Source organism: Hipposideros armiger, unplaced genomic scaffold (genome assembly GCF_001890085.2).
Source record: "Hipposideros armiger isolate ML-2016 unplaced genomic scaffold, ASM189008v1 scaffold_664, whole genome shotgun sequence".
Classification (NCBI taxonomy): domain Eukaryota; kingdom Metazoa; phylum Chordata; class Mammalia; order Chiroptera; family Hipposideridae; genus Hipposideros; species Hipposideros armiger.
In genome coordinates, this window is record NW_017732014.1 from 540,590 (window position 1) to 560,753 (window position 20,164).

The 20,164-nt window shown below is 40.2% G+C and overlaps 2 protein-coding genes across 6 annotated transcripts in view; both read right to left on the minus strand.

Moving 5' to 3' along the window:
- ZNF235 (zinc finger protein 235) overlaps positions 1-20,164 on the minus strand; it is a 61,983-nt gene that overhangs the window by 37,372 nt on the left and 4,447 nt on the right. For both annotated transcript variants that reach the window (XM_019626256.1, XM_019626257.1), the window contains exon 2: positions 4,821-4,852. The gene's annotated coding sequence lies outside the window, so the exon portion shown is untranslated. The remainder of the gene's footprint in view (positions 1-4,820; positions 4,853-20,164) is intronic.
- Positions 1-20,164, minus strand: part of ZNF112 (zinc finger protein 112) — a 39,199-nt gene that overhangs the window by 14,588 nt on the left and 4,447 nt on the right. For 2 of the 4 annotated variants that reach the window (XM_019626237.1, XM_019626236.1), the window contains exons 2-3: positions 4,806-4,852; positions 1,795-1,921 (exon numbers count right to left, since the gene is read on the minus strand). In XM_019626237.1, the coding sequence (XP_019481782.1) occupies positions 1,795-1,921; positions 4,806-4,820 (142 nt within the window). In that variant the 5' untranslated portion in view covers positions 4,821-4,852. Of the gene's footprint in view, positions 1-1,794; positions 1,922-4,805; positions 5,653-5,814; positions 5,974-20,164 lie in introns of those variants that run through there. The other 2 variants (XM_019626235.1, XM_019626234.1) reach the window with 2 other exon arrangements.

A 20,164-nucleotide genomic window follows, 5' to 3' on the forward strand; every position in this document is an offset into this window, starting at 1 on the left:
GGGGGGGGGGGGGGCCTCCTGCTTACTGAGGAATGCCAAGTACTGACTGCTAAATGTGGAGGAAGTACTAAGTCGGGAAATCATCATTTTGTAACTATCATGGTGAAGACTGGATAAGGCAAGAATCATCATTATATGCGAAATATCTGTGTGGCCTTAAAAAGCGGTGCCCTATGATTGCAGGAAGAAAAAAGCAGCAATTCTATAGGGGAGAAATTGGACACCGAGATGTGATTGTCTCAAAAGGACACACCACTACCAATGCAGCGGTGCAGTCAGGAAGGATCATCTGATTTAATTATGAATATTAGGAACGTTCTACTAAAAACGGGGGGGAGGGGTAACATTATTCATCAAAAATGTCACTGTCATAAAAGATAAAGAAATACTGTGGAAATGTTCCTAATTAGACGAGGCCAAAGAGACGTGACAGCTAGACTAGATTTTAGACTAGATCTTGCTCTGGAGGGAGAAAAATATGCTGTAAGGAATATAATTGGCTCTGTTGATAAAATTAGAGCATAAATGATAAAGTGGATAAAAGTATTCTATCTACACTGGGGATACATAAGAGAATATTCCTATCTCTACAAAACACATTATTCAGTAAAGAATTAGCCTTGCCCAAAGAGGTCTGGTCCCTGCCCTCAGCTCTCGGCAGGGGATCACTAAGTCCTTGGAATGTCCTGCTTGATGAGCGTGTCTTTTTTACCTGGAGGCCTTGGGCCACACCAGATAGTTGAACAATGTGATGTGTGATGGGGACTTTGGCCACGTGCTATCAGCTTGATTTCCAGAGCGGCTGGAAACCAAGGTCAGTCACACAGGTGTCCAACCACATGGATACGACGGAGCCCCAATAAAAGCTCTGGACACCAAGGCTCAGGTTGTGGCACTCCGTGTGTACTGTCACTCATCGTTACTGGGAAGAGTTGGTGCTGTCCGCGACTCCAGGGAAGAAGACAACTGGAAGTTCATGCTGGAAACTCCTGGACTCCACCCCAGGCGCCTCTGCCTTTGGCAGATTTTAACCTGTTTCCTTGCCATGTAATAAACTGTAACCATGAGTATAACTGCTTTCAGTGAGTTCTGAGAGTCCTTCTAGCTAATCATCAAGGTTGAAGGTAGTCCTGGGGACCCTGAGCTCTCAGCTGGTGTCAGAGAGAGTATAGTCTTGAGGACTTCTAAACTGCATATACACTGAAGCATTTGGAGGTAAAGGGACATAGTGTATGTAAGTTACCCACAAATAGTTCAGAAAGAAATATTATGAATATACATATGTTTTCACTTACACACACATAAGTTATATGGACAGAAAAAAAAACACGAGCATAAATGATAAAGCAAAGGGGTAAAATGATACCACAGGTAAATCTAGGTGGAAGCTATATGGGTGTGACTGGTCTCCATTTTCACTTTTGTAAATGTTAAGTATGAAGTTACTTACAAATACATTGTTAAAGCAAAAAAACAAAATACCTCTGAAAAAAATCAAGTTAATGAACAGTTACAGGCACCCTGAGAAAAGCTAGAGCAACTCATTAAACTGATTATGACAAACCAATGAGGCAGGACCACAATATATGGTTCAAGGACATTTATAGTTCAAAGGACAGGTTTTTGCCTGCACAGTAACATCAGAAACATTATGTCTGTGTTGCCCTGGGATTATTAGGACTCCCAGGTGCCAAAGCTCAGAGAATGATTTCAGGAGTCCTAGAGCTTCAGAAAACTGAGCCCACAAAGACACCCCAGAAGCTGACACTGAGCTGAAAGGGCGCCTGTCCTCACCCACTGAGACCAGGTTCCTGAAGTTCTCCAGCATCACGTCTCGATACAGCTTCCTCTGGGCGGAGTCCAGCAGCCCCAGCTCCTCCTCCGTGAAGACCACGGCCACGTCCTTGAACATCACCGCCTCCTACAACACCACACACACACAGACTACGTTTATGGAACAGGAGAGGCACTGAGAAAGTGTAAACGATGGGAAGCTGTTCTGGCTTCCGAGGAGCCTGAGTCACACTTAAGTAGCTGCCTTCTGTTTGCCTCCCACACTGCTAATTCCATCCAACCAAAGTGCTGAAAGGAATCCTTGCACTTTACATTGCTACCTTTTGTCAGCACACTTATAGGTAAGTCCCTGGAACTCTGTTGCATCATTGGCTGCTAATATTTTAAATTTTATTAATAATGCCATTTGCTCCAGAAAAGGTTTAGTTTTGACACTGTGTGAGGCAGTCTGTTTGCCCTCATTTATACACACACATGACTTACTTAATTTGCCAGACTCACAGGCTGTCAGTCACCCTTTCTGTTCAAGTATGGAACTCGTCCTCTGTGGCCCATCTGGAGTGTCTGCATTAATGGGATTGGAGTACGGGCACAGTTCTGGAGCCTGACTGCCTGTGTTCACATTGGAATGCTACGTGACCTTGGACAAGTTCATCTGCTCCTGATTTGCATACTGACACCTATACCTTAGGGTGCTGGTAATAAAATGAGTGACTATAGGTAAAGTACTTAGGAACTGTGCTTGGCACATAGTAAATACCCAATAAATATTAGCTATTATTGGGATTATTACTACCATCATCAGTCATCCCATTTCAGGGCTGCACAGTAATTCAAGGAATTGATGATCTAGAAGATAATGAAACTGATCCAAATAATGCTGCTTACTTAAGTTTTAAATGATCTATTATAAACAAACGCTGCAAAAAAACACAGAGACCTTAGTGCCTGGAACTCTGTTGATTAACTACTTAAAATAAATTCCAAAAAGTAGAAATAGTAATGTTGAAGAATAATAACCTTTAAAGTCTTGGAATCATAATGGTAGGTGTTTCCTCCAAAAATATGTTTCCAACTTATTCTTCATCCAAGAAAGTGTAAATCCCTAAACCTCTATACCCTGGTCAACACTGGACATAAATACTTAAAAAAAAAGAAATCTTTGATAATACCAGAAGTAAATTTGGAAAGTGAAAACCAGTTATTTTGAAATTTTTTCACAAAGTTGATTAGCAATGAAGATCATTCTCCTTTTATATATTTGCTGGTCATCTCTAGCTCTTGTTTTGTAGTAATATTCATTTTGGGGACAGTAAGTTCTTTTCTTCCATGTATGTTATATTTTTTCATTCTACTTTGCTATTTGTCTTCTAACTTTTTGCTGTAAGGGAATTTGAATTTTTTACATAAAGACCTGTGCAACACAGTATTTGTTCTGGCTGGAGTTCCAAACATCACAACCTCAAGTCTTGGTCTTTTAATGAGAACTCTGGTTTGGTTTTGGGGATTTTCCGCTACTCTTTTCACCCAGTCGGTAGGCCTGATACTCTTGACCCAGAAGGCAAAGGCTCTGGAGTTGGTCGAACACTTGTCTTCTGTAGGAACGTGAACAGAACTTGAACTTATACGAACCTTCTGATCTTCACGTTAACAGTGCAGAAGATTCTAAGTCCCCCTCAGAGCAGTGAATAAAGTGATAGATGGAAAGTGCATGCACATCCTATAGTCTCATTAAAAATTTTAAACCAAGTACCTGAATTACTCTAATAAAATAAATTAATACACGAATGGTGAAACACACAAAGGCACACGAACATACACAGACACACACACACAGAAAGTTTCAGGTCCTGGAAACAAAGAATCTAGCTCCTTATGTATGCAAACATCTTTTTTTTCCGAGTTCAGCTTCAGTCTGCTTGTGTTAGACAAAACCATCTTCTAGGTATTCTTTTGACAAGTACCAGAGGCACCACTTATGAAAAACAAAACTTTTTTAGTTTTGAGTCCTTGGAACATTAAGGACAAATTATATTAGAATTCTCTCAGAATTGCTTTTTTAGTAAAGATTATATGTAAGAAAACAGATACTGTTGTATAAAACTGTAAGAATCCTTGAGAATTAAAAATTTGTAAATTGGGAATAGTTAAAAAGTGGGGGCGGGTACTACGTTCATTGAAATAATATTAAATGACAAAAATTAAGAGCTATAATTTTAAGTGAAAATAAAAACCAATTGAAAATTATATCTATTATTGCAAGTATGGTTATAAACGCACATAAAAAAGGACTATGGGAAAAAATAGGTGATTTCTAAGCAGGGTAAAAACGTGGGTTTTTTCATTTTTTAAATTGCTATTCTCTTTTACATTATTATTTGTGAAATGTGATTTAAAAAATAAAACAACTTTAAAATTAAACAAAAAACGTCATATAAATGGTATTAAATATCTGCTGTCATTTAAAAAAAAATTTTTTTTATTTTATTGGGGAATTGGGGGGATGGGAACAGCGCTGGGGAATTAGGGAAGGGGAACAGACAAGTTGCTGTCGTTTTGGTCTTCAGTCTAGTTGTGGAGGACGTTACTTCACTGGCCCAAGTTGGCACCATCATTGTGCTTTTCCCGGGCGAGGCAGATCAGTCGCCGGCTTCTGGACGGCCGCTCACTGCAGCTGCTGGCTGCTCACGCTGGCTGCTGGCTACACACGGTAGCCCATGGCAACCCACTGCAGCAGGGGCTGCAGCCTACGCCGTCGCCAGTGACTCACGGCCACCCAGCTCCAGGTTGAGCTGTTGTTCAGCATCTTAGCTGTGGAGGGCAGTGTCACTGGCCCTCATATGTGGGATCCGAACCGGGGCCCTCTGGCGTCCCAAGCCAGTTCTCAACCATCGCGCCACTCGGCCGGCCCTGCTGTCATTCTTTATACTTGCCAAAGAAGAGAAAAAAAGTGTCTACTTACTGAGAAGTGAAATTTCATGTAAAATGACAGAAATTGAAATCCAACTCACCTGGAACTTGGTCATTTTCTTCTCTTTTCCTAGGGAAAGGCAGGGACCTGAGAAGGCAGAACAAGGTAATAAGAAAGAAGCCATGAGAGAAAGGGAATATATCTCTGTGCAAATTGGAAAAAGGTGTTCCTTCCCCCAGGCAGATGCGGCCACACACACAGCTTAGCAGGTGGAGTGTGGGTTGGATTCCAGCTACCACTAGGCTATGCTGGAAGGATGCCCACATGCATGGGTCAGCCTCCACAGCTGTACCCAGCAGTCCTCACACACCTCATGGCTCCTAATGCGCTCATTTGCATCTTGGGAAAGGAGAGGCAGTGAATGTACTGGTTAAAAATGGACTCGGGCGACACTTCGTTTCAAAACCGGACTTTGCTATATATTTGCTGTACATTTGCTATATATTGGCACTGCTATATATGTCTAACCATGGTGACGTTAATTATCCCTTACAGGCTTCATTCCTGCGATTCACTATTCGGATAACAGCACCAACATTATAAGATTGTTGTTAGGATTATATGAGTAGTGGAAAACCGCTGCCACTGCACCAACGTCTTCTAGTATCATGTATCTTGCAAATGCATCTTGTAAGACATCTAGGTGGCCAGGATTATGGCTACTTACTTATAATTTGTGGCCTGGGTAATAACATATACTTAGACATTAAGACTACCCTTCTGAAAGGTTTAATCGCTGTTGAATGTTCTTCCTGAAGCCAGAGGAGGCTCAAATGGTACATCCCTCTTCCCACAAGGACATAATGAAAGATTAAAGAAGCCCGTGATGCTACTATACCAGGGGTGCCAAAAAAATGCATACAAGTGGAGACTTTGGTCAACGCTGCTCAAGCAGTAGTTTGCCGTAATCAGAAGTGTCTGGGTGCTGATGGTAACCACTTTGAGCACCTCTTGTAATTGCAGAAGTCAAAAGTGACTTGTATTCATTTTTTGTTATTGGTATATATTATTACAACTTTAATAGTTTTCCTTTCTTAAAATGTGTATACATTTTTTTGGCACCCTCTGTATTTCTCATCTGTGTGAAGTGCTGGCTCAGTGCGCGACCCTTGGCAGGATTGGAGGCCAGGCGTTCAATTTCTTGGGTTCTTCCTCAAGGTTATTCACTGTTCTCAACATTTGCTGTTCCCAAGCAACTTCAAGGTCATCTGTGGAAGAGAAAGAACTCAAGAAAGAGCTAAGCCTGGTCTCTGAATAAGGCAGAGCCGTTTAGCACCACGTAGAGAGGTTCTCTCTTCTCCAGAAGTGTACCCACCCCCTCCCAAGACCCTGCACACAGGCCACTGCTGTGGAGTCCACAGAATGTATGCACCACCAAGAACAAGTATTAACTAGGCCATATAATTAGCAGTGAAAGAGTTTTCTCCCACTTACCCAACATTAATGGATCACCTTCTAAAAGGAATATACTTTCCAGGTCTCTATCTGCTCAGTGCCTAGTGTGGGAGACCAACTAGAAAATCAGCAATTATACCACACTCTGATCGACGCCCGAACAGAGGGTAAGCAGGGTCCTTTGGAGAACATGGAAGGGTCCCTCAAATAAGGGAGGCAGCTGGATGGGCTCAGTGGAGAAAATGAGGCCTGCTCTTAGCCCTGGGGGTTGACAGAGCTGCACTGGCCACTCAGAATGAGGGTCAGAGGGAACCTGGGGCAAATGGGGAACAGAAAGTGGTGAGAAGTCAAGTGCCACATCCCATGCTTTAGAGGAACTGCCTCATTTAATCCTCACAATCACCCAAGAAGAGGTCCTATAGTTGAGAATACTGAAACATCGAGATTGTAAGTGTTTTGCTCATGATTATCCATTTAGTCCAGAGCAGCCAGGGTTATTCGCCCAGAGTCTGGGTTCTTCATTACTACCGTGTTTCCCTGAAAATAAGACCTAACCAGAAAATAAGCCCTAGTATGATTTTTCAGGAAGCTCGTAATATAAGCCCTACCCCAAACATAAGCTCCAGTTAAGATCATCAGCCAGACATGATTGTTTGAATAAATGTAGATTTTTGTACATGAGTAAATGTAGATTGTTGGAGCAAAAATTAATATAAGACACAGTCTTATTTTTGGGGAAACAAGGTAGGACAGTGGCTTTCCATCTGCTCACTCACTGGTATCATTGGGGTTTTTAAAAATACATAATGCCGTGATTAGATAAAGATGTGGTACATGTATACAATGGAATACTACTCTTCCATGAAAAAGATGAAATATTGTTATTTGTGGTAACATGGGTGGATCTTAACAGTATTGTACTAAGTGAAATAAGACAGATGGACAAGGTCAGGAACCATGTGATTTCACTCATATGTGGAAAACAGAAAGCAACAAATGGACAAACAAAACAAACTCACAGACACAGACAACAGGTGAAGTGGGTGCAGGGAGGATGAAGAGGGTAAAGGGGGTGAAATATACGGTGATGGAAGACTAGACTTTGGGTGGTGAGCACATAATGGAGTATACATATGTTGCCTTATAAAGTTGTACACCTGAAATTTATGTTATTAACAAATGTGACCCCAATAAATTAAAATAATACCAACACCCAGGCCCCAGTCTTGGATCTATAAATCAGGGTCTGTGGAGGAAGGGTTTTAGGGAAACTCTCTCTCCCAGATGACTACAGTGTGCAGAGAACATAGCAAATCACAGACTGTAAGATGAATAGAGGCAGTTTGCAAAGCTGAGCCCATGCCGATTAACCACTTGGCCATTCAGCCTCTCAATGAGTAAAGGAAATGACTGGAGACCACACAAGCCAGGAGCAGAGCCGGGCCTGGGGCTCAGGCCTTCTGGTTCCCCACTGCTCCCCGCTACAAGGTGTCCCTGTGAGCTGTGGATCTCTTCACAGACTCAGCATGAAGACAGGTTTCTGGTTTAAACCCGCCTGATCAGCTTTATCAAGCAATAGGGGTCACTAGTCATCCAAGGGATTTTGAGAATTCAGAATATAAGGCAAATTCATATTAAATAGGCATTTAATACAGTGGTCATCCTATAGAATGTTCTTGTTTCTTCATATGTTTGATAGAGTTGAAGTTTGATTATGTTCCTCTCTTGGTCAAAACATGTGCATGGCTGCCCAATGCCTTTAGGATAAAATCTAGATTCTTGGGAAGCCACATATAGAGGAATCTTCCTTGTCTGTTTGCTCATTCTCCCCCCCACCCCCACCCCCACCCCAAACCCTCTCTTCCCTGTAATCGCCAGCTGTGTAAATCACTTGATCTCACAAAGAAGCCTCCAGGCCTTTGCACGTGCTGGTTCTCTGTCCTCCTTCTCTTTTCACCTAGGGGTTGGCAAACCTTTTCTCAAAGGGACAGATAGTAAATATAATATTTTAAGCTTTGTGTGCCACATACTGTCTCCATTGAATATTGCTCTTTTTTTTTTTTAAAGATTTTATTGGGGAATTGGGGGAGGGGAACAGCATTGGGGCATTAGGGAAGGGGAACAGACAAGTTGCTGTCCTTTTGTTCTTTAGTCTAGTTGTGGAGGACGCCGCTTCACTGGCCCAAGTTGGTATTATGATCATTGCGCTCTTCCAGGCAAAGGTAGTCGGTCGCCAGCCATTGGACAGCCGCTCAGAGCAGCTCACGACAGCAGGGGCTGCAGCCTACTCCGTCGCCGGCAGCCCAGCTCCAGGTCAAGCTGTTGTTCGCCATCTCAGCTGTAGAGGGCACAGTGTCACTGGCCCATGTGGGAACTGAACCGGCGGCCCTGATGCTCAGAGCTCATGCTCCCAAGCTGACTCTTAACCAATTGAGCCACTCGGCCAGCCCCGAATATCATTCTTTTTTATTTTTCTTTTTACAACCCTTTAAATGTAAAAACCATTCTTGGCTGGGAAGGAAGATGGGATTTACAAAAACAAACCACGGGCAGTAGTCTGCTTTACCTGCATCCCAGACCCTCTTAGCTCTTGACACTTGGCTTACAAAACAAACATTAAAGCCACTCAGCTTATATGTCCCCTTCCCCAGGATACCTCTTAACAGGTTTTGTTGCAGTCTCATTAACTCCTAAAACCCACGTTGCCAGTCTAATGAAAGCAAAGTGTTTTGGCCAAGAGCCCAGGCTACAGAATTAAGCTGCCAAGCTTCAATCCCGATTCTACCACTTAATGGCAGAGTAAACTTTTACAAGTTAATTAACTTCTTGATGCCTCTGTTTTTTCATCTGTAAAACGGAGATGAAAGTGGGGTTATTATGAGGAATACATGAGTTAATGCATCAAAGCATTGGAAAGTCTATGTGGTGCGTAATGAGCACCCAATAAAGGTTAGCTATTATTAATATCATTCTCCTGGTTGTCATCATTAAATAAATATGCCACACAGTAGCCCAGTTTTGTTTCTAAGTATATGTATTTTAGGTAGTAATTAGCAATAGGTGTATATCAACCTTCAAATATTCTGAAATAGCTGGTGGCTTCAGCATCACCAAAACTGATTGAGATAAAGGACACTGAATATTTATATTGTTTATTTTTCCCACATCCATTTTTGAAAAATCTAAATACACTCTCATGGAGCTGAAGGTCCCTATTCCCTGCTGCCTGTTGGAAAATGACACCAACCACAAATCCCTAAACTTGGCGATAAGCACAGGAGAACTTGACATAACCCCTAAAGCATAGACACTTGCAAGTGAGTGAGACAGATCAGAAACAAGGAGTAGAAACACCAGTGATCTCTTAAAGACAGATCAACAGAAATTATCAAAACTGAAGCTCACAGGAAAAACCGATGGTTGCTAGTTGGGAGAGGGGTGGGGATGAGGGAGAAGGGGAAGGGATTAGACAGCATAAAATGGTAACTACAATATTGCCATAGGAAAATGACAGTTCGGGGAATAAAATTTAATAATGTAAATATTCGTAGGGTTTCAGATGGTCACATGTCTTGTTAGGGAGACCACTTCATGGACAGTGTAGAGGCTTGATCACTGCACTGTACAGCTGAAGCTGATGTTGTATAATATTGTATGTCAACTATAATTGAATATATATATATATATATATATATATATATATATATTCACGGGATGTGTACTGTGGAAGTGGAGTCAATGGAATTGTAATAGATATGTACAATATGGGGAGGGGGAAGTGGGTTGGCAGATTGGGGTAGGTGGGTTGTCACTTTGAGGGGTAAAAAGTATAACTATTGCACTGTGTTGTACACCTGAAACTAATTTAATATATATATATATATATATATATAAATAAAATAATACATATGTATAAAAAAAATGAAGCTCATGAAAATAACGTGCATTCTGTTGGTTTTTGATGGCATGATCTTGAACTGTCAATGAGGTTAAGAGTTTAATTGTATTGTTCAGGTCTTTTTTCGGTCTGTTTGTTCTACTGATTCCTAGGAGTGTTGAAATCTCCATATATAATTGTGGAATTCTCTATTTCTCTTTCCAGTTCAGGTTATCTTCATGTAGTTTGAAGGTCTGTTGTTTTGGGAATACATACTTAGGATTGTTATGTCTACTTGGTGAATTGACCCTTGGGGTGGTGTCCTTCATCCTTGGTACTAGCCCTTGGTCTGAAGTTTACTTTGTCTGATATTAACATAGCCACTCCAGCTTTCTTTTTTTCTTTTTTTAAGATTTTTATTGGGGAATTGGGGGATGGGAACAGTGCTGGGGAACTGGGGGAAGGGGAACAGACAAGTTGCTCTCCTTTTGGTCTTCAGTCTAGTTGTGGAGGACGTTGCTTCACTGGCCCAAGTTGGCACCATCATTGCACTCTTCCCGGGCGAGGCAGATCAGTCACCGGCTTCTGGATAGCTGCTCACTGCAGCTGCTGGCCGCTCACGCTGGCTGCTGGCTACATACGGTAGCCCATGGCAACCCACTGCCACAGGGGCTGCAGCCTACGCCGTCGCCGGCGACTCACGGCAGCCCAGCTCCAGGTTGAGCTGTTGTTCAGCATCTTAGCTGTGGAGGGCAATGTCACTGGCCCTCATATGTGGGATCCGAACCGGGGCCCTCTGGCGTCCCAAGCCAGTTCTTAACCAACGCGCCACTCGGCCGGCCCCACTCCAGCTTCCTTTTGATTGGCGTTTGCATGGTACCTTTTTTTCATTCTTTATAACTTATCTATATCTTTATCTAAAGTGGGGTTCTTTCAGACAGCATATACTTGGTTCTTATTCTTTATCCAACCTTATAATCTCTTTTGATTGATGTATTTAGGTCCTTAGAATTTCATGTAACTTTTAATACAGTTGGATTTAAGGCTAACATTATATTATTTTTTCCTGTTTTTTCTTCCTTGGTTTTCCTTCCTCTCTCACCCCTTTTTTGCCTTCTTTTGAGTTATTTGAAATTTTTTTTTTAAGTATTCCATTCATTTTAACTTATCTATTAGCTTTTGGCTATATATCCTGAGGTTTTTTTTCCCTTCAAGGGTTGCAGTATACATAACTAACCTTTCACAGTGTACTTAGTGATATTGTTTTATTACTTCCAGTAAAATAAAGAAGCTTACCATCAAAGTTTCCTTAACCGCCCCCTTCATGGATTAGTTGTTGTACGTATTTTTCTATTGGATTAGCAGAAAAGTCATGAAGCATTTTTGCAATGAAAAACAGAAAAAATACATCATGACTTTTCCAACAACCCAATATATAAAATACTTTAGCCAAAAAAATTATAAATTTTATTTTATACAGTCATATTTTTAACAGGAGAAAAAAATGATATTTATATTTACCAGAAACCTTACTATTTCTGTTGCTCTTTCATTTCTGAAGTTCCTAGTTTCCATTTGGTATCATTTCTATTCAGCCTAAAGAATTTCTTTTCTTTTAAGATTTTATTGGGGAATTGGGGGAGGGGAACAGCATTGGGGAATCAGGGAAGGGGAACAGACAAGTTGCTGTCCTTTTGTTCTTCAGTCTAGTTGTGGAGGACGTCGCTTCACTGGCCCATGTTGGTATTATCATTGCGCTCTTCCCAGCTGAGGCAGTCGCTCGCCGGCCACTGGACAGCCACTAATGGCGGCTCACGGTCACTTACGCCGCCGGCTGCTGGCCACTCATGGTAGTTTATGGCAGCCCACTGCAGCCTATGTCGTCGCCAGCGACTCACGGCAGCCCAGCTCCAGGAAGAGATGTTGTTCACCATCTTAGCTGTAGAGGGCGCAGCATCACTGGCCCCCATGTGGGATCTGAACCGGGGCCCTGCTGCTCAGAGCTGGCATCCCGAGCCAACTCTTAACCAATGCACCACTCGGCTGGCCCCTGGTTTTACCGATCTTAATGATGGACTAATTTTTTTTAACGGTTGGAAACATTTTTTTTAAGAATAATAATTTATGACACATGAAAATTATGTAAAATTCAAATTTCAGAGTCCATGAAGTTTTACTGGAACACCACAATGTTTATTTGTTTATGTCTTGCCTATGGTTGCTTACTTACACAGCTACGGAGTTGTGGAGCCGCAACAGAGACCGTATGTGCCACTCTCATTTCTCTGTACTGCTGCTCAGCACAATACAAGTAACAGCAACCCGTCATAACTCTACAGCAATTTAAGTACCACATGTATTGCTGCACCAAAACATTTTAATTTTTTTATTAAGAGTACATACTCATCATGTCAAAATAAAAAGGGGAACACAGACTTTAAATGTCACACTTGTAAGGCACACTGGAATTGAAATTATTTATTGAACTAGATGGCAAAGCCTTTTGCTTGGTATGCAGTGACAACATAGCTATGCTAAAAGAATGCAATGTATGTCAACATGATCAGACTAACCACTCATCACAAACATCCTCAGTTCACAGTAAAGCAATGGTCAGATAAATTAGAAATTCGAAAGGAAATGTCTCATTAGAGCAGGATTTCTTGTCAAAAATAAATGATGACAATGAGGCTGGAACCAAAGTAAGTTTTGAATATCCAGATATTCAGCTTCTATTTCTGACCCAAGCAAAAAATTTATCAATGATGAGTTAATTAAATCATGTTTGATTGTAGCAGCCAAAGAAATGTGTCCAGACAAAATAAACTTGTTTAAGATTATTGGACTTTGGGCAAGAACAGCTGCTCAAAGAGTTGAACACAATGAGACAATGTTATAGTCAATTAAAATATAAGGGAAACAAAAAATATATATATATATAAGGGAAACAATTCTGATAAGTTTTATTTGGCTCTTGATAATTCAACATGTAACTGATATTGCTCAGTAGTTGTTTAACCCTACCAGACCGCTGTACCGATTTTTCGGTAATTTCTAATCATATCTTATCTAATCATATCTGTGTTGTGTGCATGGAAAAGCACTCCAGGTACAACAAGCAAAATCCTGGAGTGTCTTACAAAGACAATCCACGCAAGAAGGTGAAGAGCAACATCTGGTGCTCACTTTGCAAGAAGTACCTCTGTGTGAAACAAGGCTCATCCTACTGGGTGGATTGGCACACAAAAGTGGAATATCGGCGCTAGATGAAAGGTAGACCTATTTTCTACAATGTCGCCAAGTTCCATCTTATTCTAACCACTTGTTTGCATATAACTAACATTTTTCTATATCATGTTGGTTTTTTCTCTTTAATGCTCAGGAGCCCAGGTATACGGGACAGTTAGGTTCAGGGCCTCAGGTCTGGTAGGGTTAAAGTGACTAAGTAGCTTCTAGGAATAGTCTGCAGGGAACAACTACAGGTGAAAGTATTTTCAAAGCAGCTGAAAAGATACTAATTCAGTATCACCTGAAGTGTAATTGGCTAGGATGTGTTCAAAGTGATTACAAATTTATAAAGCTTGAAAAAATGTGTTTAAAGGCTATGGTTATTCATTGTATTATTCATCAGCAGGCTCTTTGCAGAAAATATCTGAATATATCATGTGCTACTGAACCAGTAGTGTCAACAATGGTTCATTTACTCTCGTGGACTTCACCATCATCAGTTTCATGAATTTTGTCTGACACAGAAGCTGAATATCCTGACTTGCCTTACCACACAGCAGGTCAATGGCTGAGCAGCAGTAAAGTTTTATTGTGATTTTTTTTTTTTTAAATCTCAGAGTTTCTGAATGAGAAAAACTGCCCTCAACCACTACTGTTGAATACTGAATAACTCTGGAAATTAGTTTTAGCAGCAAACTCGATGTTTCTTAATGAATTTAACCTAAAAGTAGTAGGCAAAACAGCACTTATACTGTAGTAAAGTCATTTCAAAGACAACTAATTTTCTTGAATCACAAGTAATGCCAAAAAAAGAGACAAAAACAAAACAAGTAATGCTAGGCTACTTTATAAATGTCCAATGCTGACAAAAGTTAAAATAAGCAAGATCTCCATTCCCACACATTTTGTAGTGTGATGCAATTGTCAAAATTCATAGAATTGTACATCAAAAACAATTCTACTGTATGGCAGTTAAGCAATCAATATTTAAAAATTCAATAAGGCTATTCAATAAACACCTGTCAGGGCTGGCCGAGTGGCGCGATGGTTAAGAACTGGCTTGGGATGCCAGAGGGCCCCGGTTCGGATCCCACATATGAGGGCCAGTGACACTGCCCTCCACAGCTAAGATGCTGAACAACAGCTCAACCTGGAGCTGGGCTGCCGTGAGTCGCCGGCGACGGCATAGGCTGCAGTCCCCTGTGGCATTGGGTTGCCATGGGCTACCGTATGTGGCCAGCAGCCAGCGTGAGCGGCCAGCAGCCGCAGTGAGCGGCTGTCCAGAAGCCGGCGACTGATCTGCCTCGCCTGGGAAGAGCGCAATGATGGTGCCAACTTGGGCCAGTGAAGCAACGTCCTCCACAACTAGACTGAAGAACAAAACAACAGCAACTTGTCTGTTCCCCTTCCCCCAATTCCCCAGCACTGTTCCCATCTCCCCAGTACCCCAATAAAAAAAAAATCTTAAAAAAAAATAATAAACACCTGTCAAACCTTAAAGTATGTAATAATCGCCTAAGGTTCCTGTTAAAATGAAGATCCTTGGTCCTACCCCCTTAAAATTCTAAAAAAACCCCAAACAAACTGGTTCTGGACTGCAACCAAAGATCTGCCTTTGTATAGAGCTCCCAGGTGATAATGCTGCTCGAAGGCAGTCAGAGAAAAACAATGCTTTACCAAGAGGGGTACAATGATTTCTCACCAGAAACCATGGAGGCCTGAAGGAAGTAGTACAATACTTTTAAAGTAGTGAAAGAAAGGAAGTGTCAATCAGAATTGTATACTCTGGATATACTTTAGAAAAATATTCAGGAATGAAAGTTGAAATAAAGATATTCTCAGACAAATTAAGAGAATTCATAGTGAGCAGACTTGCTCTAGCAGAATTGGTACAGGAAGTTCTTCAGAGGAAAAGAAAGGAAGAAATTTGGATCATCAAGAAGGAAGGAAGAGCAACAGGATGGCAAATATCTCAGAAAATACGATGGGTTATTCTTCTCTTGAGTTCTTTAAAATATGTTTTAATGTTGAAAACAAAAATTATAACATTGATGGGGGGTTCAAAGTATATACATGCTCTATATGACAGCTAGAGCATAAAGGTAATGCATTATTTTTCTACGGCTGCTCTCAAGTTTCATTCTTTGTAGTTTTCAGCAGTTTGATTATGATGTGTCTAGGCTTGGGTTGCTTTGAATTTATCCTTCTTGTGATTTGCTCAACTTCGGGTTTTTTTTGTCTTTTTAAATAATTTTTTTAAATTAAATTTATTAGGTTGATATTGGTTAGTAAAATTATAACGGTTTCAAGTGTAAATTCTATAAAACATCATTTATATATTGCACTGTGTGTTCACCTTAAAACAAACATGTAATATACTTAAGCTGCTAGAAAAAGAGAAGCGAAATAAACCCAAATCAAGCAAAAGAAAGGAATAAAGGTAAAAATAGAAATCAATAAAATTGAAAATGGATATGTAACAGATAAAATCAATAAAACCAAAAGCACTTTTTATAATAAAAACTCTAGCAAGAATGGCTAAGAAAAAAAGAGAGATGACAGGGGACGGCCGAGTGGCTCAGTTGGTTAAGAGCTCACTCAAGAGTGTCAGCTCTGAGCAACAGGGTCGCCGGTTAGATGCCCGGCCTGAACTGAGCTGCCGCTGAGCTGCCAACAGGTGGCAGGATGGCTCAGCTAAAAAAAAAAAAAAAAAAAGAGAGAGAGATGACAAAAATTACCAATATCAGGAATGAAAGAATAGATAACACTACAGACCTGGCAGACATTAAAAAATAAGAGAATACTAAGAACAACTCTACACACATAAATTTGAAAACTTAGATGAAATGGATCAATTCCTTGAAAATTACAGAATACCAAAACATACCAAGATTAAACAGGTAACATGAATAGGTCTGAAATTGAATCTGTAGTCTAACACCTTCCAAACATATAATCTCCAAGCCAAATGATTTCACTGGTTAATTCTACCAAACATTTAACAAAGATATAATGTTAATGCTACACAATCTCTTTCTGAAAATAAAAGAAAAGGGAGTACTTCCCAATTCATTTTATAAGGCTAAAGTTACTGATACTAGAACAAGATAGTACCACAAAAAAACTTACAGACCAATATCCCTTATGAATATGATTGCAAATATCCTCAACAAAATACCAGCAAATCAAATCAAACAATTTAGAAAAAGAATAGTACACCACTTACAAGTGAGATTTATCCTGGGAATGAAAGTCTGCTTTAATATTTGCAAATTAATCAACCTAATCCACCATGTTCACAGTCTAAAGATGAAAAAAAAACACACCTAAAAAGCCCACCATATCAATCAACACAGAAAAGCATTTGACAAAATACAGCATCCCATCATGATAAAACTTCCACAAACTAAAAATATAAGGGAACTTATAAAATGCTTTCCCCTATGATCAGGAACAAGGCAGAGATGTCCAGTCTCACCACTTCTATTTAACACTGTTCTGAAAATCAACCTGTGCAATGAGGCAAGGAAAAAAAAAACATATAAACTAGAAAGGAAGAAATAAAACGTGTGGGAAATGTATGTGGAAAATCGTAAGGAATATACCAAAAAACAAAACTTCTAAACTTGCAGAATACAAGGTCAACACACAAAAGTCATGTATAGTTCTAATGCACTAGCAATGTACGACACCAAAACTCAAAAACAATACAATTTATAATAGCTCCACAAGAATAAATATTCTTAGAAATAAATCTAAATAAAACATGTATTAGCATCTGTATGCTGAAAACTACAAAATGCTGATATAAGAATTAAAGAACAGTTAAATAAACAGATATACTGTACTCATGGATTAGAAAACTCACGTAGTCAAGATAGCTCTATAAATTTAACATAATGCTAATCAAAATTCCAGCTGAACTTTTTTGTTGATATAGACAAGCTGATTGTAAAATGTACATGAAAAGGCAAAAGAACCAGAATAGCTAAAACAAGTTTGAAAAAGAATGAAATGGGAGGAATCAAACTATTCAATTTTAAGAATTACTATCAAGCTATGATAATTAGATAGCTTGGTATTGGTGAAGGGATCTACACATAGGTCAATTTAACAGAAGACAGTACAGAAATAAACCCAAACAAATGTGTGTTGGGACCGTTGGTCATTCATACGTAAAGAAATGAATCTCCATCTAACCCCACATTATAAAAAAGTTAACTCAAGGGGGGCCGGATAGCTCAGTTAGTAAGAGCGCGAGCTCTGAACAACAGGGCTGCCGGTTCCATTCCCACATGCGCCAGTAAATCGCGCCAGTAAGCTGCGCCCTCTACAGCTGAGGTTGTGAACAACGGCTCAACCTGGAGCTGGGCTGGCGCCCTGAGCGGCTGGCAGCTGGAGAGAGCTACTGGGCATGACCCACTGCCGGGAAGAGCACAATGATCATAATCCCAACATGGGCCAGTGAGAGGCGTCCTCCACAACTAGACTGAGAACAACGGCTCCTGGGTGTGAGCGGGGTGGGGTTGGTGGAGAAAGGAGAAGGGTGGCAGGGAGAGGAGAGGGGGAAAAAAGTTAACTCAAAATGAATCATAGAATTAAAGGTAAAACTATAACATTTCCAGAAGAATGTAAGAGAAAGTCTTCCTGACTTGGGGTTAAGCCGAGTTCTTAGACATTACAAAGTATAATTCACAAAAGAAAACACTGATAAATCAGACTTCATCAAAATTTAAAACTTTTGTTCTGTAAAAGACAGTTATGAGAATGAAAAGACAATCTATAGGCTGAAAAGAAATATCTGCAAATCACGTATTTGACAAGAGACTTGTATCCAGAATTTCCAAATAACTCAAAAATCAACAATTATCCAATTTAAAACTGGGCAAAACATAAAAACGAACACTTTAGCAAAGAAGATATAAGGATGGTAAATAAGCTGAAGAGAAGATATATCTTTGAACATCATTAGTCATTAGTGAAATGTAAATTAAAGTCACAATGTGATACCAATATACACCTATTACAATGGCTAGAATTAAAAAATAGACAATAGCAAGTGCTGACAGGATGTGGAGCAATTGGAATTCTCATACATCATTAATGGGAATGCAAAATGGTAGAAACTCTATTGGCGGTTTCTTATAAACATATGTTTTCCATATGACCCAGCAATCCCGTTCCTGGCTACATAGTCCAGAGAAATAAGCACAAAAACTTGTACACAAATGTTGATAGCAGCTTATTCATAATTGCCCCAAACTGAAAATGACCAAATATCCTTCAATGGGAGAATGGATAAACTATGGTATATCCATAAATATAATATTAACCAGCAATAAAAACAAATGAAATATGAATGTCAAAGGCATTAAGCTGAGGGAAAGAACCAAGCCTCCAAAGGCTATATTTGGTATGAGTCCATCTGTATTACATTCTCAAAAACAACAAAACTATAGGGTTATAGTAGTTGCTGGTGGTTATAGGTGTGGTGGGGTGATTATAAAGGGAAAATAGGAGGGGAGTTTTTAGGGGTGATAGAACTGTTCTGTATCTGATGATGGTGATGATTATAAAAATCTATCTTTTTTCTTTTTAATTTTATTGGGGAACAGTGTGTTTTTCCCAGGACCCATCAGCTCCAAGTCAAGTTGTCCTTCAACCTTAGTTGTGAAGGGCACAGCTCAGCTCCAAGTCCAGTCGCTGTTTGCAATCTAGTTGCGGGGGGGCGCAGCCCACCATCTTATGCAGGAGTCAAACAGGCAACTTTGTTGTTAAGAGCATAAGCTCTAACCAACTGAGCCATCTGGCCACCCTCCGGAAGCTCAGCGGCAGTTCAGCTCAAGTCGTTGTCTTTAATGTAGTTGCAGAGGGTGCAGCTCACTGGCCCATGTGGGAATCGAACCAGCAACCCTGTTCCTCAGAGCTCACGCTCTAACCAACTGAGCCACCTGGCCGCCCAAATCTATACCTATTTTTAAATTAATAGAATTATACCCCTAGAAGGAAAATTTTACTATATGCTTGTTTTGAAGAAACCTATTTTCTCATCCGTAAAATGAAGGTAATAACAGGTTTGTTATGAGAAATAAGTTAATATCTGTAAGCCATTAGAAACACTGCCTCAGTCATAAAACATGATCTATTATTGTTAGCTTTTATCATTTCTACCAATGTGGTTCTTAGGAAATTTGTTTTAGATTATCAGAATAATTGCTCATCAACTTTTCTATAGTCTGGAATAGTTGGTGGATTCTATAGTTCACCAATATTATGAGAGATTAAGGAATATCTCCATGGGTTATTTCTATTCCACTTCGACACCTAATTCCAATTTCAGGAATTTGCACTGCAAGCCCGTGCTGCTGGCTGGCTGTTGAGTAGCTGCTCTAACTATAAACCCTTGCCAACCTTGTACTGCATGCTGGCACACAGAGGAAAATATGATCTGGCCCCAGCAACAGAAAAACTTTCCATGTCTAGAAAGAGAGAGATAAGAAACAAAGAGCTCCAAGACATAGGTAAGTCAAACTGTATACGAGAAAACAAAATCCATCACCATTCCTCTCTAAAGTGCAAAAATCTTGCATCCCTTAGCTTTCTCAAGTACTGTTCTCTAAGCTGTGAAGAATAAACACCTTAGAGTAGCTGCTAACATCTCCCTTTCTTGGTCTTGGATATAAACAATGTATGATAATCCATTTTTGGCAATTATGACAATAAATCAATCACTGTCATACTAACTCAATGTTAAGGATTTGCTTAAAAATAGTGAAACAAAGGGCCGGCCGAGTGGCACAATGGTTAAGAACTCGCTTGGGACGCCAGAGGGCCCCGGTTCGGATCCCACATGTGAGGGCCAGTGACACTGCCCTCCACAGCTAAGATGCTGAACAACA